The sequence below is a fragment of the Entelurus aequoreus genome, linkage group LG06 (genome assembly GCF_033978785.1).
Source record: "Entelurus aequoreus isolate RoL-2023_Sb linkage group LG06, RoL_Eaeq_v1.1, whole genome shotgun sequence".
Classification (NCBI taxonomy): domain Eukaryota; kingdom Metazoa; phylum Chordata; class Actinopteri; order Syngnathiformes; family Syngnathidae; genus Entelurus; species Entelurus aequoreus.
The window spans coordinates 8,187,162-8,202,336 of NC_084736.1; the positions used below are offsets into that span (position 1 = coordinate 8,187,162).

General features: G+C 40.5%; 1 protein-coding gene across 2 annotated transcripts in view; it reads left to right on the forward strand.

Moving 5' to 3' along the window:
- Positions 1–15,175, forward strand: part of LOC133651804 (sorting nexin-8-like) — a 29,203-nt gene that overhangs the window by 5,351 nt on the left and 8,677 nt on the right. Inside the window, exons 5-12 of one of the 2 annotated variants that reach the window (XM_062049940.1) lie at positions 2,826–3,016; positions 8,569–8,689; positions 8,769–8,905; positions 9,042–9,122; positions 9,178–9,338; positions 14,281–14,410; positions 14,511–14,579; positions 14,651–14,800. In XM_062049940.1, the coding sequence (XP_061905924.1) occupies positions 2,826–3,016; positions 8,569–8,689; positions 8,769–8,905; positions 9,042–9,122; positions 9,178–9,338; positions 14,281–14,410; positions 14,511–14,579; positions 14,651–14,800 (1,040 nt within the window). Of the gene's footprint in view, positions 1–2,796; positions 3,017–8,568; positions 8,690–8,768; positions 8,906–9,041; positions 9,123–9,177; positions 9,339–14,280; positions 14,411–14,510; positions 14,580–14,650; positions 14,801–15,175 lie in introns of both variants that reach the window. The other variant, XM_062049941.1, reaches the window with a different exon arrangement.

Consider the following 15,175-nt stretch of genomic DNA (forward strand, 5'->3'; position numbering starts at 1 on the left):
GATTCTCAAATTTGCAGCCCCATATTTTGTGGCCCTCTGATTAAGTGTAATTGGGGCCCACACACCCTGGGCGACAAATAGTTATGGGCCTGCTGCAATGCCAGCAGCCCATATTATTATTATTATTATTATTGTTCATACTTCAACTTTTATTACCGTATTTTTCGGTTTATAAGTTGCAGTTTTTTTCATAGTTTGGCCGGGAGTGCGACTTATACTCAGGAGCGACTTATGTGTGAAATTATTAACACATTACCGTAAAATGTCAAATAATATTATTTAGCTCATTCACGTAAGAGACTAGACGTATAAGATTTCATGGGATTTAGCGATTAGGAGTGACAGATTGTTTGGTAAACGTATAGCATGTTCTATATGTTATAGTTATTTGAATGACTCTTACCATAATATGTTACGTTAACATACCAGGCACGTTCTCAGTTGGTTATTTATGCCTCATATAACGTACACTTATTCAGCCTGTTGTTCACTATTCTTTATTTATTTTAAATTGCCTTTCAAATGTCTATTCTTGGTGTTGGCTTTTATCAAATACATTTCCCAAAAAAATGCGACTTATACTCTACTGCGATTTATATATGTTTTCTTCCTTCTTTATTATGCATATTCGGCCGGTGCGACTTATACTCCGCAGCGACTAATAATACGAAAAATATGGTATTCTTGTTCCGCACGTTTCTCTTAAGTCTACTACAAGACGAACCGACCAACGAACCCCCACATATGTTATACTGTTGGAAAGGTCTCGTTTGCGCCAATGGCGGAAATCTAAATTGGGAACATTTTGTGTTACCATGGCAACGCTATTCTCGAACAAAAAAAAAAAAATGGGCCAATTGAATGGGTACGCACCTTTTGTCTAATACGAGACGAACCAACCAAAGAACCCCCACATATGTTATTTAAAGTGGCCCATAAAAGCCTTGAAATAATGTCAATGTATTCTTTGTTTTCATTTTGACATAAAAAAATACATGTATTGCACACAACTCCATATCTTTTAAACTTTAATATTATCTAATAATGCAACAAATATTATACTATCATACATGTCAAACTTTTTTTTGTTAAAATAAAAATAATAATATCTGCTTGACTTATGATTTCAAATCCATCCAATTCTACACGGTCTATTCTTATCTTATTATTTGACTAAAATATAAGAATAGTAAATTCTTATATTTTAGTCAAATCATTTGCAAAAAGGTCAACATTGTTGGCTATAGGCTAGTACGAGCTAGCAGTTACACAACAGCTAAGCACACAATAGCACACAAGCTAGACATACAGTCAAAACAAGTGTCCTAATTATACAATATTACAGTCTAAAACAGCACATTTGTCCATGTAAACAAGTACCGTAATTTCCGGACTATAAGCCGCACCTGACTATAAGCCGCACCAGCTAAATTTAGGGGAAAATACAGATTGCTCCATATATAAGCCGCACCCGACTATAAGCCGCAGGGTTTTGATGTGTAATTAGCGTAGTATATAGGGGTTCCTGCTACCACGGAGGGGATTGTCGGGACAGAGATGACTGTTTGGGAACGCAAAGCGTCCCATTTATTAACAATAAATCTTTCAATCATTCAATCAAACTTTCACATCTTTGACATGGCGAACAGCATTCGTGCAGAGTACAAATAATACAACGGTGCAAAGTAATACAAAGTGCTCGCCTGTACGTTATCAAAATAACCAGCCTACCGGTATATGAAAAGTCAGTCTTTTAATCATTGTGTCATCGTCTTCCTCCTGCGTACTAAAACCACCGAAATCCTCTTCGTCGGTGTCGGAGAAGAACAGGCCGTAAATAAGCCGCAGGGACCAGAACGAGGGGGAAAAGTAGCGGCTTATAGTCCGGAAATTACGGTATTAAACAATTATAGTTGCTTATTACTTACAGATACAAATTCACCAAGGCAGAAGTGTTTTTGAAAGTATCCAGTGACAAATGTGTTTGGATCATTTGACTTACTCCTTGAGCTCAACTTCATGATTTATTGTGGCCTCCAGATGTCAACAAAAAAACATTTATGCTTATTGGAAGACATTTGGATGTTAACTGGCTATCCAGATTTGCACAAGTAAATACTCTGCAGGACTGCTTGTATCGGAGCTTATATCAGACATTTTACATGTAAGCCGAGATCAACCGCACTTGTTTTTTTGCCAATATCGGACCGGTATCAGATCAGATGACCCCTCTTCAAAATTTGCAATTTTTACATTCAATTTGACATTTATAGCTACCTACCATAGCTCAGGGTCATTGTGCTGGTAGAAGTAGTTAACACATTTAGTTACATGGTTAAAACGTTATTCTGAATACTTCGTGTGGCCCAGCCTCACCCAGATAAATGGAGTTTGAAACCCCTGCGTTAAGTTAAAACTACTAATATATATAAAAAAGTTTGAACCTGCATCTTCATACCAACCTCCTTTTTTATAGCAAAAATGTTGTCAATACTTTATAGCCATTAGGTTAACTTGCAGGGGATTATTTAAAGACTTTTGTTATTTCAGGTGTGGCCAGCTGCATGCCACTTCCTCTTTGTGCAAGAATAAGTTTTGTGCATTCGTCGCATTCAATTTTATGACCTTTTTTGGAATGCACGGGAAAGACCTAGAACCCTGCGTACGGCACGTATTGCGACAAAGAAAACCGAGATACTTTCAAAACCGGCATTCCTCACACTTGAGCTACATTGCAGCTGAGGGTAGTGAAATAAGTGTTTAGTATTATCAGTGCTCGTGTGTAAATATTAGAAGTTGGGGGCTGTTGGCTGTGTGTGTTACAGAGCTACCGAAGCCTCAGCTGGGGGAGTTGGGGGACTTGTGTGCTCTTAGGATGCAGCCCGTTCAGGAAGACGTGCTGACACTGTCGCAGACGTTGGACCAGCATCTCGGCAGAGACAGTGTCCAGGTGGAGCTCATACCGGAGAAAAAGGGCCTGTTTCTCAAACATGTGGAGTACCAGGTCACCAGCCAGGTAAGGAAGCCCATAGTACTCAAACCTGAAGACTACACAGGTTTATATGCGAGTGAATTGGACAAATACATTTGGCTGTGTAAAACTACAGCGAAGGTATCAACACATTGGGCCTAAAATCACCCCAAAAAAACTAAAATCGGAGTCCTTTATTCCTTAACTTCAAGTATGTTTTTTTTTTGTCAGCTTGCAGCGTCCCTCTGTCTCCGACTCCCTTGTCATCATGTAACATGAGTGCGCGACTGTTAGGATTTTGCTTACAAGTTTCGATGACCCCGCCTATCTTGCCTCTGATTGGCCAGTCCATAATTTTATATGAACACCAACCAATCATCATAAATTGTCTCCGTACGTATGGATGTTCTCATTCATCCAGGTCGTGTGTAGGGATGATGTTCGAAAACCGGTTCTCCCGATTGTTCGATAAGAAAAGAACCGATTCCATGGATTCGAATCCCTTTTTGAGAAACGGTTTCTTTTATCGAAGCCACTACAGTAAAGAAAAATATTTGGTTCTTTATTCGAATCCCGTGTCACAGGAAATGTCCTGTGGCACGTCGCAGGAAATGACGTAGCTCAGTCATTCGGCTGCAGATACAGAAGCAGCAACAACAATGGACGGGAAAAAAACGCTCCAAGGCATGGCTTCACTTTACTAAGAAATACGACGAGGAAAAGGCTATCTGCAATTATTGCCAGGCTTCGCTTTCCTCTAAGGCAGGGGTATCCAAAGTGCGGCCCGGGGCCCATTTGCAGCCCGCAGCTAATTGTTTACCGGCCCGCCACACATTCTGGAAATGCTATTGCAAAAATAAAAAATAAACATTACAAAAAGTGGAATGAGGTGAAATCTAACTAGAAAAAGTTGCAATGTTGACACAAAGCTGCCATGCAGGCTGCTTTTTTTTCTTTTGTTTACCTTTACTTTTCTTTTTTTTGCCATTGCTTAAAAAAAATTAAAAAATCAATGTTATAATGAATTATTGACCTATTCAAGGCTCCAATTATTTCAAAAATTTCACTTTAAAATGTTTTATGTGGAAAATATTGCATATATTGTGTGGCTGCCATACAAAAACATCAACGTTTTCTTTGACAAAAGAGCATAAAACAAACAAAATAATAGTTCATATGTAAAAACCGTCAGATATATCTGGGGCCGTACTTATCAAGCTTCTTAGAGTGCCATTTTACACTTAAGTCCTGAGAATTTGCGAAATTTAGTCCTACTCTCAAACTTAAGAATAAAAGCTTTTTATCAACGTTCTTAAGTCTAAGAATCACTCCTACTCTCCACGATATTTAAGAGACCTTCAGAGGTGTCTTAAGTGGTTAGGAGTTGCCAGCAGGGGATGGCACTGAGGCGAGAGAGACGTGCGCGAACGTTCAGGGAACGGAACAATGTTTTGGTTTTTTTGATGACGAGCAGCTGATCAAACAGTATCGTTTAGACAGAGCGGATATTATTTTTGTCACAGATTTAATACTTTTCGATTCCTTGTTGATTTCTGCATGTGTCTGCAGTGGGCTAGTATATATAGAGCCACCCACACCAGTTTCAAATGAGTTGCCTAATTAATGAATTGGAAAGAAAATGTTATGACAGTAGCGTATGTATGTGGCCGTGAGGTGAGTGACGTCAGTGAGTGTGTGGGCGACAGAAGAGAGGGAGCGGTAGCGTGAGTGCCGGCGGGGACTAGTTTGTTTTGTATTATTTTGTAGTTTATTGTCAAAATATACACTCCCATTGTCCACTTAAATATTTCCAAGATATTTCTTTATTCTTAGACAAGGGATTCCCTTCCGTGATTGGTCATTTCTATGGACACAGAAATGACGTCACCTAAAATTGCGTTTACGGCACATAGTAATGTCGTAATTCAGCTCTGAGTGTGGCACTTAAGATTCAGTCCTACACTTCGCTGAAAGTGTGAGTAAGACGCTTGATAACTAACTTTTAAGTGCAGCTTTCAGCGAAGAATTTATTTACTCTTAAGTCAACTCTTAGTAGACTTCTTAGGAGTAATTCTAAGAAGCTTGATAAGTACGGCCCCTGAAGTAGATCTCGTAACTTAAGTGTTGAAAGTAAAAAAAACCTAATACAAATGCATCACTTTGAGTGGGGCACCTTTTGTATCCTAAATATATTTAATGGGATTTTATTTATCTTTTCACTGTGATTACTCAAAAATAACAATGAATTAATATCAATGGTGGCTTGCATTATTGATGTTTTTAAGGCTCTAATTACTTCACATCAAACATTGCTTTCGGAATGTTTTGGGCAGTGGGGGAAATATTTCAGTTTTACTATAAAAAACAAAGTTGTCTTTGACAGAAAAGGCATAAAACCTTTTTGTTTTTTTAAATTTTATATCAACCTAAAGTTGATATACTGTAGAGATTTACTGTAAGCGTTAAATAAAATAATTTTACTTGTTTTTAACATTTTAATGACTTAGACCCTTTATGGTCCCCGGGAGCTCTAAAGGTAAAAAACAAAAACAAAATCCATATATTTTGTTATGATTTGAAAATGAAAACTATCAAAATGGCCCCCGCAGGCTTTAATTTTTCCGTGTGCGGCCCTCAGTAGAAAAAGTTTGGACACCCCTGCTCTAAGAGGAGCAGTACAACAAACATGTTGAAACATGTTCAGGCCGTACATAACCTGAAGGTTAGAGAAAGGTGTCGTGGAGAAGCAGCGACAGAGATGACGAAGCACGCTCCTCTTCCTCTGCTTCAACCTGCAGTCCCAGTGATAGTGCCGGTGAGTAACTAACGTTAACTGTTGCCGGTTAATTTCCATATCTGCTCACTTGTAGCCCTTAGGCTAAAATAACGTTACCTCTTATGTCAACCAGGACTGCAGTAATGTTAGCTAGACTAACGTTACCTAAGCATAGTCAGTGGCTAATGGTAACGTTAACCTTTTTATTTGTGTCTGATAACGTTAATGTTATCTTGTAGCCTACACCACTCCAGAGTTTGCCGGTCTCTCTATTAAATAATACAAATTAATGCAGGATTTTCCCTGCATGTATTTTTCGTAGGTGGTCCAATTATAGGGGCACTAACGGTCAATATTTATTTAATTTAATTTTTTCCTTAAAAAATATAAGTGAAGGTTGCCAAAAGTGAGTTTTTGTTAAACCAAGTATACCATATACAACAACCTATCTGGATTCGATAAGAGAATCGATAAGGAATCGGTTTGATAAGAGGATTCGATAATGGCATCGATATCAATAATTTCTTAACAAACATCATCCCTGGCACAAGTGGCAAAAATGACGGAAAAAAGTTGAGGAATGCTCATCAAACACTTATTTGGAACGTCCCACAGGTGAACAGGCTAATTGGGAACAGGTGGGTGCCATGATTGGGTGTAAAAGCAGCTTCCATGAAACGCTCAGTCATTCACAAACAAGGTTGCGGCGAGGGTCACCACTTTGTGAACAAAAGAGTGAGCAAATTGTCCAACAGTTTAAGAACAACATTTCTCAACCAGCTATTGCAAGGAATTTAGGGATTTCACAATCTACGGTCTGTGGTATCATCAAAAGGTTCAGAGAATCTGGAGAAATCACTGCACGTAAGCGATGATATTACGGACCTTCGAACCCTCAGGCGGTACTGCATCTAAAAGCGATATCAGTGTGTAAAGGATATCCTCCGGATCAAAGAGGAAAATAACCATCGGATTGTTATAGGCGCAAAGCCAGCATGTGTGATGGTATGGGAGTGTATTAGTGCCCAAGACATGGGTAACTTACACATCTGTGAAAGCACCATTAATGCTGAAAGGTACATACAGGTTTTGGAGCAACATATGTTGCCATCCAAGCAATGCTATCATGGACGCCCCTGCTTATTTCAGCAAGACAATGCCAAGCCAAGTGTTCCAACAGTGTGGCTTCGTAGTAAAAGAGTGCAGGTACTAGACTGGCCTGCCTGTAGTCCAGACCTGTCTCCCATTGAAAATGTGTGGCGCATTATGAAGAGTAAAATACCACAATGGAGACCCCGGACTCAGTGTTTCCCATAAACTGCCAAGATACCTGTGGCGGTGGGGGCGTGGTCACCATGACATCATCGAGTAATTTGCATAATTTACTACAATGACATGATTTTCTCTAAAAAGGCTCAAAAATGTATACTTACTAATTAATAATGACAGTTTTGTTTTAAGCGTCCATCCATCCATCCATCCATCCATCCATCCATTTTACAATATAATTACAACACTTTATGTACATATTTATATACAGATTTGAACAATAAGTTATTCACTGAAATATATTTATTAATTGTGGTTCTTACAAAAAATATATTTTATAAAATATAAAAGCTAACATGTCTCTTAAAGCTCTGCCCCTTTAATTAGTGCATACTAAATAATTTAACTTTAGCCTACTACTACAACCATATTATTTACCAGCAACATAAAGTGAAACAGAAGCAGAGGTGTAACAAATAAACAGAAAACAGTAGTGGTCAAATACAAATAATAATACCTGAGATTTATATAGCGCTTTTCTAAGTACCCAAAGTCGCTTTACATGTTAAAAACCCATCATTCATTCACACCTGGTGGTGGTAAGCTATTTTCGTAGCCACAGCTGCCCTGGGGTAGACTGACGGAAGCGTGGCTGCCAATTTGCGCCTACGGCCCCTCCGACCACCACCTATCATTCATTCAACATTCATTCACCGGTGTGAGTGGCACCGGGGGCAAGGGTGAAGTGTCCTGCCCAAGGACACAACGGCATGGTAAGAGGCGGGGAGCGAACCTGCAGCCCTCAGGTTTCTGACACGGGCGCTCTACCCACTACGCCATGCCGCCCCAAATAAGGCAACAAGAGAAGTATCCTACACTTCTCTTTTGTAAAGTAAATCTGAACAGCCTATATGGGCATCTACATCAACTATATGATTTGCCTGAGAAGCTGGACAGGACAAAAAAAAATAAAACATTTTTTTTTATTTGTGGCGGACGTAATTCTTTCGTGACGGGCCGCCACAAATAAATGAATGTGTGGGAAACACTGCCGGACTGTTGAACAACTTAAGCTGTACATCAAGCAAGAATGGGAAAGAATTCCACCTGAACAGCTTAAAAAATGTGTCTCCTCAGTTCCCAAGCGTTTACTGAGTGTTGTTAAAAGGAAAGGCCATGTAACACAGTGGTAAAAATGCCCCTGTGACAACTTTTTTCCAATGTGTTGCTGCCATTAAATTCTAAGGTAATGATTATTTGCAAAAAAAAATTCAGTTTCTCTGTTCGAACATGAAATATCATGTCTTTGCAGTCTATTCAATTGAATATAAGTTAAATGACTTGAAAATCATTGTATTCTGTTTTTATTTATGAATTACTTAACGTGCTAACTTCACTGTTTTTGGGTTTTGTAATAAAATCATGGAAATGATGGGTGAGCTACAATGTGGTCATCATCTACAGTACTACGGTGCATTTCCTTGTTGATTGTTTATCTCACAAATACTAAGTCATTGTGCACATTTTCTGATTCTCACTATTTGCCTCCCAGCGTTTCAAAATATCAGTTTATCGACGCTACAGCGATTTTGACGTCTTCCACGAGGTTCTGCTGCAACGTTTCGCCTACAGAGTGGTGCCATCGCTTCCTCCTAAACGAATGTTGAAAGGAGGTACAACAAATACACGTGGAGTGTCCATATTTGGTTCTATGTCCTGATATTTTGAAGCTTTTTTCGCTGTGGTTCACAGTCCTGACCTCCGTTTCCGATCGCGAGTTCATCGAGGGGAGGCGGCGTGCGCTGGGCCGATTCATCAACTTGGTGGCCAAGCACCCCTTCTTCTCAGAGGATGAGCTGGTCAAGACCTTCCTCACCTTCAGTGGCTCTGTACGTGTTTTTCTTTTCTCAAAAAAAAAACTTGCTGCCTCTGCAATCCAAACCATGACGACTTCAGTTAGTCATTGTTCCTTTTCCACACACACCCTTTCCCACTACCACTCTTTTCTACCTGCTTCCCAAACAGGATGTCCAGATCAGGCTGCGTGACGCTTACAAGAAAACAGGCGATGAGTTCATGACCAACAGAATTGCGACTCAGGCGAAGGTCTGCTACCCACAATTCTGCTAAATTCCAGCGCTCACACTCCTGCCTTTTCCAGGACTACCTCCCTGCCGACATCCAGACGCAGTTCTCCCTGAGCAGAGAGCTGATCAAGAGCATCCACAACAGCTTCTACAAGCTGCGGGAGCGAGCCGAGAAGATCGCCGAGCGCTCCAAGGGGAATGCCAGCGACCTCCTCCTGTTTGGCAGAGAGCTCAGGTATTTGCTATTATAGGAGTGTAATTCCAGAGGGCTGCTAAAAGAAATGGAATTCTGACCCCCTGCAGTACAAAGGAAATGCTGTTTCACTTAAAGGACTACTGAAAGCCACTACTAGCGACCACGCAGTCTGATAGTTTATATATCAATGATGAAATCTTAACATTGCAACACATGCCAATACGGCCGGGTTAACTTATAAAGTGCAATTTTAAATTTCCCGCCACACTTCCGGTTGAAAAAGCCTTCGAAGGATGACGTATGCGCGTGACGTAGCCCGGGGAACATAGGTATGCCTTCTCCATTGAATACAATACAAAAAAGCTCTGTTTTGATTTCATAATTCCACAGTATTCTGGACATCTGTGTTGGTGAATCTTTTGCAATTTGTTTAATGAACAATGGAGGCTGCAAAGAAGAACGTTGTAGGTGGGATCGATCGGTGTATTAGCGGCTGGCTGTAGCAACACAACAAGGACTTAGCAGACGCCTAGCCGATGCTAGCCGCCAAACCCACGGATGAAGTCCTCCGTCGCGCCGTCGATCGCTGGAACGCAGGTGAGCGCGGCTGTTGATGGGCAGATGAGGGCTGGCTGGCGTAGGTGGAGCGCTAATGTTTTTATCATAGCTCTGTGAGGTCCGGTTGCTAAGTTGCTAAATTAGCCTTAGCGTCGTTAGCAACAGCATTGTTAAGCTTTACCAGGCTGAGAATTATTAACCGTGTAGTTACATGTACATGGTTTAATAGTATTGTTGATCTTCTGTCTATCCTTCCAGTCAGGGATTTATTTATTTTGTTTCTATCTGCATTTGAGAACGATGCTATCACGTTAGCTCAGTAGCTAAGTGTGTCACCGATGTATTGTCGTGGAGATAAAAGTCAATTTGAGTGTCCATTTCGTGTGCTCGACTCTCATTTTCAAGAGGATATAGTATCCGAGGTGGTTTAAAATACAAATCCGTGATCCACAATAGAAAAAGGAGAGAGTGTGGAATCCAATGAGCCAGCTTGTACCTAAGTTACGGTCAGAGCGAAAAAAGATACGTCCTGCACTGCCTCTAGTTCTTCACTCTAACGTTCCTCATCCACGAATCTTTCATCCTCGCTCAAATTAATGGGGTAATCGTCGCTCCAAATCTCTCTCGCTCCATTGTAAACAAAGGAAAATTGTGAGGAATATTACCTCCTGTGACGTCACGCTACTTCCGGTACAGGCAAGGCTTTTTTTATCAGCGAGCAAAAGTTGCGAACTTTATCGTCGATTTTCTCTACTAAATCCTTTCAGCAAAAATATGGCAATATCGCGAAATGATCAAGTATGACACATAGAATGGATCTGCTATTCCCGTTTAAATAAAAAAAATTCATTTCAGTAGGCCTTTAATAGTATTGGGTCACAGCCAACGTTCCCTCTAAGGTGCGCGCCTGTGCAATTGTGCACTGCTCAAGCGTCCTCTGCGCACGGCAAATCTATGCCACGCACAAAATCAAATAAAAAAATAAGCGCGTAACAATTTTCGACACACGGACACCACAGAGAAAACAGTTTTCGTCATCATTGTTCAAATATTGTAACGTCTGTCGAGACGCTTTGAGGACATGAATTCCATCCATCACTTTACTGAGCAAAACTCTTTGTCGGCCATAAACACATCACCAAAACATGAGTAAAAAAAATAATATCTACTTAAGTCGATGGGAGAAAATGCGCAAACTTGGATTTGACAAGGGAACACCCACATTTAACCCCCGGATTTCCACTGGATGCGGAACGGACTCGTTTTAATTCAAGACAATGTGTTCAGCTTCCACCATGTCGCTGCTATTCAACATTCCTGCACTAAATATACACAGTGCTTCTATATTTGCCGCTCACCGCAAAACAGCCGTGCAATTAAGCTAAAATCTGCTTGGGTTAAACAGGAAGTCACACAAACTCAAATTAAATGATCTGGTTTACGTTTAAGTTTTTCAGGCTTTAAGTCGATGGGGAGAATGCTGCGCAGCCAGTTTCTGCACAATTATGCAGCTTTTTACAGTTAAGCACTTGGGAGAATAGGGCCCTATATTCCTTATAATTGTATACTAAAAAGGCACTACATAAGACTATTGACAAATATATACTGTATTGTTATATTTTGAATATAACTTCAGTTGTGTCACCCAGTTGCGAGGTCTGTTAATTTGCTCAAAAAGGTTCATTATGTCTTCTTATTCATATACTTTTTCAAATGTACTTGTAATCAGACCATATTTTCAGTATCGTATTTTTCGGAGTATAAGTCGCACCGGCCGAAAATGCATAATAGAGAAGGAAAAAAACCTATATGTCGCACTGGAGTATAAGTCGCATTTTTGGGGAAATTTATTTGATAAAATCCAACACTAAGAATAGACATTTGAAAGGCAATTTAAAATAAATAAAGAATAGTGAACAGCAGGCTGAATAAGTGTACGTTATATGCAGTGTTGGGTTAGTTACTGAAAACCAGTAACTAGTTACTATTACTAGTTACTTTATTTCAAAAGTAACTCAGTTACTAACTCAGTTACTTACACCAAAAAGTGATGCGTTACTGTGAAAAGTAACTATTTAGTTACTTTTTTTTTCCCCCCCTTTTTTTTTAAGGCTCCCCTTAATGCCCTTTTAGCCTTCATTTCAGTACTGTTATTGCACTGGAGAATAATGCAATGTGTTGATCAACTTGACATGCATTTGCATCACTGAACTCAGAAAGCAATGTGGTCTACATACAACACACAAACAATGTGGTCTACATACAACACACAAACAATGTGGTCTACATACAACACACAAACAATGTGGTCTACATACAACACACAAACAATGTGGTCTACATACAACACACAAACAATGTGGTCTACATACGACACACAAAGACAAAGATATGTTTCAAAGGGCCAATTTATTTCAGGCCAGAAAAAATTGACAAAACTATTTTAAATAGCTGCAACATAATGGCACTTTAACTTTAACTCTAAGTAGATAGGATCTTTGATCCAAGACACAACTTACATTTAACTAAAATGTTATTTTCTTTGTGCTCGACAAAAGAAAAGTATTGAGAATGTCTCCATGTTAAAAAACTCGACTTCTGGCTCGCCATGATGTCTTGTTTGTATGTGTGTGTGTGTGTGTGTGTGTGTGTGTGTGTGTGGCCCTTTAAGATATGACAGCATGAGAGGTGAGTGACGTCAGTGAGTGAGTGGGCGAGAGAGGTGAGGGAGCGGCGACAGTGAGTGCGTGTAGGTGCTCTAGCTTGGTGGATGGCTGCGTGCAACAAAGTCACAAAGTTGCAACAAACCGCCGGGCTCGTCATTCACCCTCAGCTGTAAAGACCCTCTTCCGGGTAAAGTGGAGGTTGTTAGACCCGGAGTACGGCTCTGGAGGAACGTCTCCCCTGTGGGGAGGCGTGCTTTCTGTGGGTGGGGGAAAGCACGCCTCTTCTTTTCCACTGGAGCACTCCAATAAAGCACACTCAGATCTTCAGTTTCTAGCCGATACTACATAAAAATAACGCAGTAACGCATCATGCAGTAACGGTAACTGAGTTACTGTATATAAAAAAATAACGCGTTAGATTACTAGTTACCGCCGAAACTAACGGCGTTACAGTAACGCGTTAGTCCCAACACTGGTTATATGAGGCATAAATAACCAACTGAGAACGTGCCTGGTATGTTAACGTAACATATTATGGTAAGAGTCATTCAAATAACTATAACATATAGAACATGCTATACGTTTACCAAACAATCTGTCACTCCTAATCGCTAAATCCCATGAAATCTTATACGTCTAGTCTCTTACGTGAATGAGCTAAATAATTTTACTTGATGTTTTACGGTAATGTGTTAATAATTTCACACATAAGTCGCTCCTGAGTATAAGTCGCACCCCCGGCCAAACTATGAAAAAAACTGTGACTTGTAGTCCGAAAAATACGGTATATTTGATGGTCAGGTGACCAGACGACAGTCAAAACATCTCAGGTAAAGATTCCATCTAATGTACCGAAAATATGGTCTGATTTGGAAAAAGTCTGTTATTTTGTTGATGAGATTTATTTAATGTACTTCACTGTGGAAAATAACACTTGGCTTCTTTCATCCTATACACTAATAAGTAGAGATGTCCGATGATATCGGACTGCCGATATTATCGGCCGATAAATGCTTTAAAATGTGATATCGGAAATTATCGGTATCTGTTTCAAAAAAGTAAAATGTATGACTTTTTAAAACGCCGCTGTGTACACGGACGTAGGGAGAAGTACAGAGCGCCAATAAACCTTAAAGGCACTGCCTTTGCGTGCCGGCCCAGTCACATAATATCTACGGCTCTTCTTGGTCAACAGCCATACAGGTCACACTGAGGGTGGACGTATAAACAACTTTACCACTGTTACAAATATGCGCCACACTGTGAACCCACAACAAACAAGAATGACAAACACATCTGGGGAGAACATCCGCACCGTAACACAACAGAACAAATACCCAGAACCCCTTGCAGCACTAACTCTTCCGGGACGCTACAATGTACACTCCCACATGCATTCTCAGGGAGAGCATGTCCCAAATTCGAAGCTGATGTTTTGAAGCATGTTAAAAAAAAAATAATGCACTTTGTGACTTCAATAATAAATATGGCAGTGCCATGTTGGCATTTTTTTCCATAACTTCAGTTGATTCATTTTGGAAAACCTTGTTACATTGTTTAATGCATCCAGCGGGGCATCTCAACAAAATTAGGCATAATAATGTGTTAATTCCACGACTGTATATATCGGTATCGGTTGATATCGGAATCGGTAATTAAGAGTTGGACAATATCGGATATCGTCAAAAAAGCCATTATCGGACATCTCTACTAATAAGGTACAATAACAAAGTTCATGTATAAATCTTTACACGCAGCACGTTGGGCTCAGAAACGTCGTCCCTTCCGTCGTTGGCTTCATCACAGAGTACTTGGGGCCGCCTGTGTCAATCCCTAAAGAGTCTGTCAGTAGAGTTTGCCGTGCTCTCGGACAAAGCCGGTCAACAGGTAATAACTTTTTTTTTTTTTTGTGGGTTGCTCATCTCAATCAAGAACTGGCACCGCTGAAGGCACTAGTAAACAAACATGTTGTGCTAAATGTCCACAGGCGAGACGGGAGGAGGACGATGTTGTGGAAAGGCTGCATTTTTTCCTGGATTTGCTCCAGTCGTACAGAGTGAGTCCTTTTCTCAACTTCCATCATCCTATAAAAAAGGTAGAAAATGTCAACCTCGGTCCCTTCTCCAGGACCTGTGCGAGCGCCACGAGAAGGGCGTGCTCCACGAGCACCAGCGAGCGCTGCACAAGTACAGCGTGATGAAGAGGCAGATGATGAGCGCCACTGTGCAGCCCAAGGAACAGGCATCGGTAGTTCAGCTCGAATCGAGAATTGTTCAGGTACTGCACATTAAAAACCTACAACTAAGTACCATGTTTTTCCGGACTATAAGGCGCACTTAAAATCCTTTCGTTTTCTCAAAAGTCGACAGTGCGCCTTATTACCCGGTGTGCCTAATGTACGGAATAATTCTGGTTGTGTTTACCGACCTCGAAGCTATTTTATTTGGTACATGGTGTAATGATAAGTGTGACCAGTAGATGGTGTCAGGTTCAAACACTGATGACATCTATTAAAGTTAAGTTAAAGTACCAATGATTGTCACACACACACTAGGTGTGGTGAAATTTGTCCTCTGCATTCGACCCATCCCCTTGTTCACCCCCTGGGAGGTGAGGGGAGCAGTGAGCAGCAGCGGTGCCACACCCGGTAAT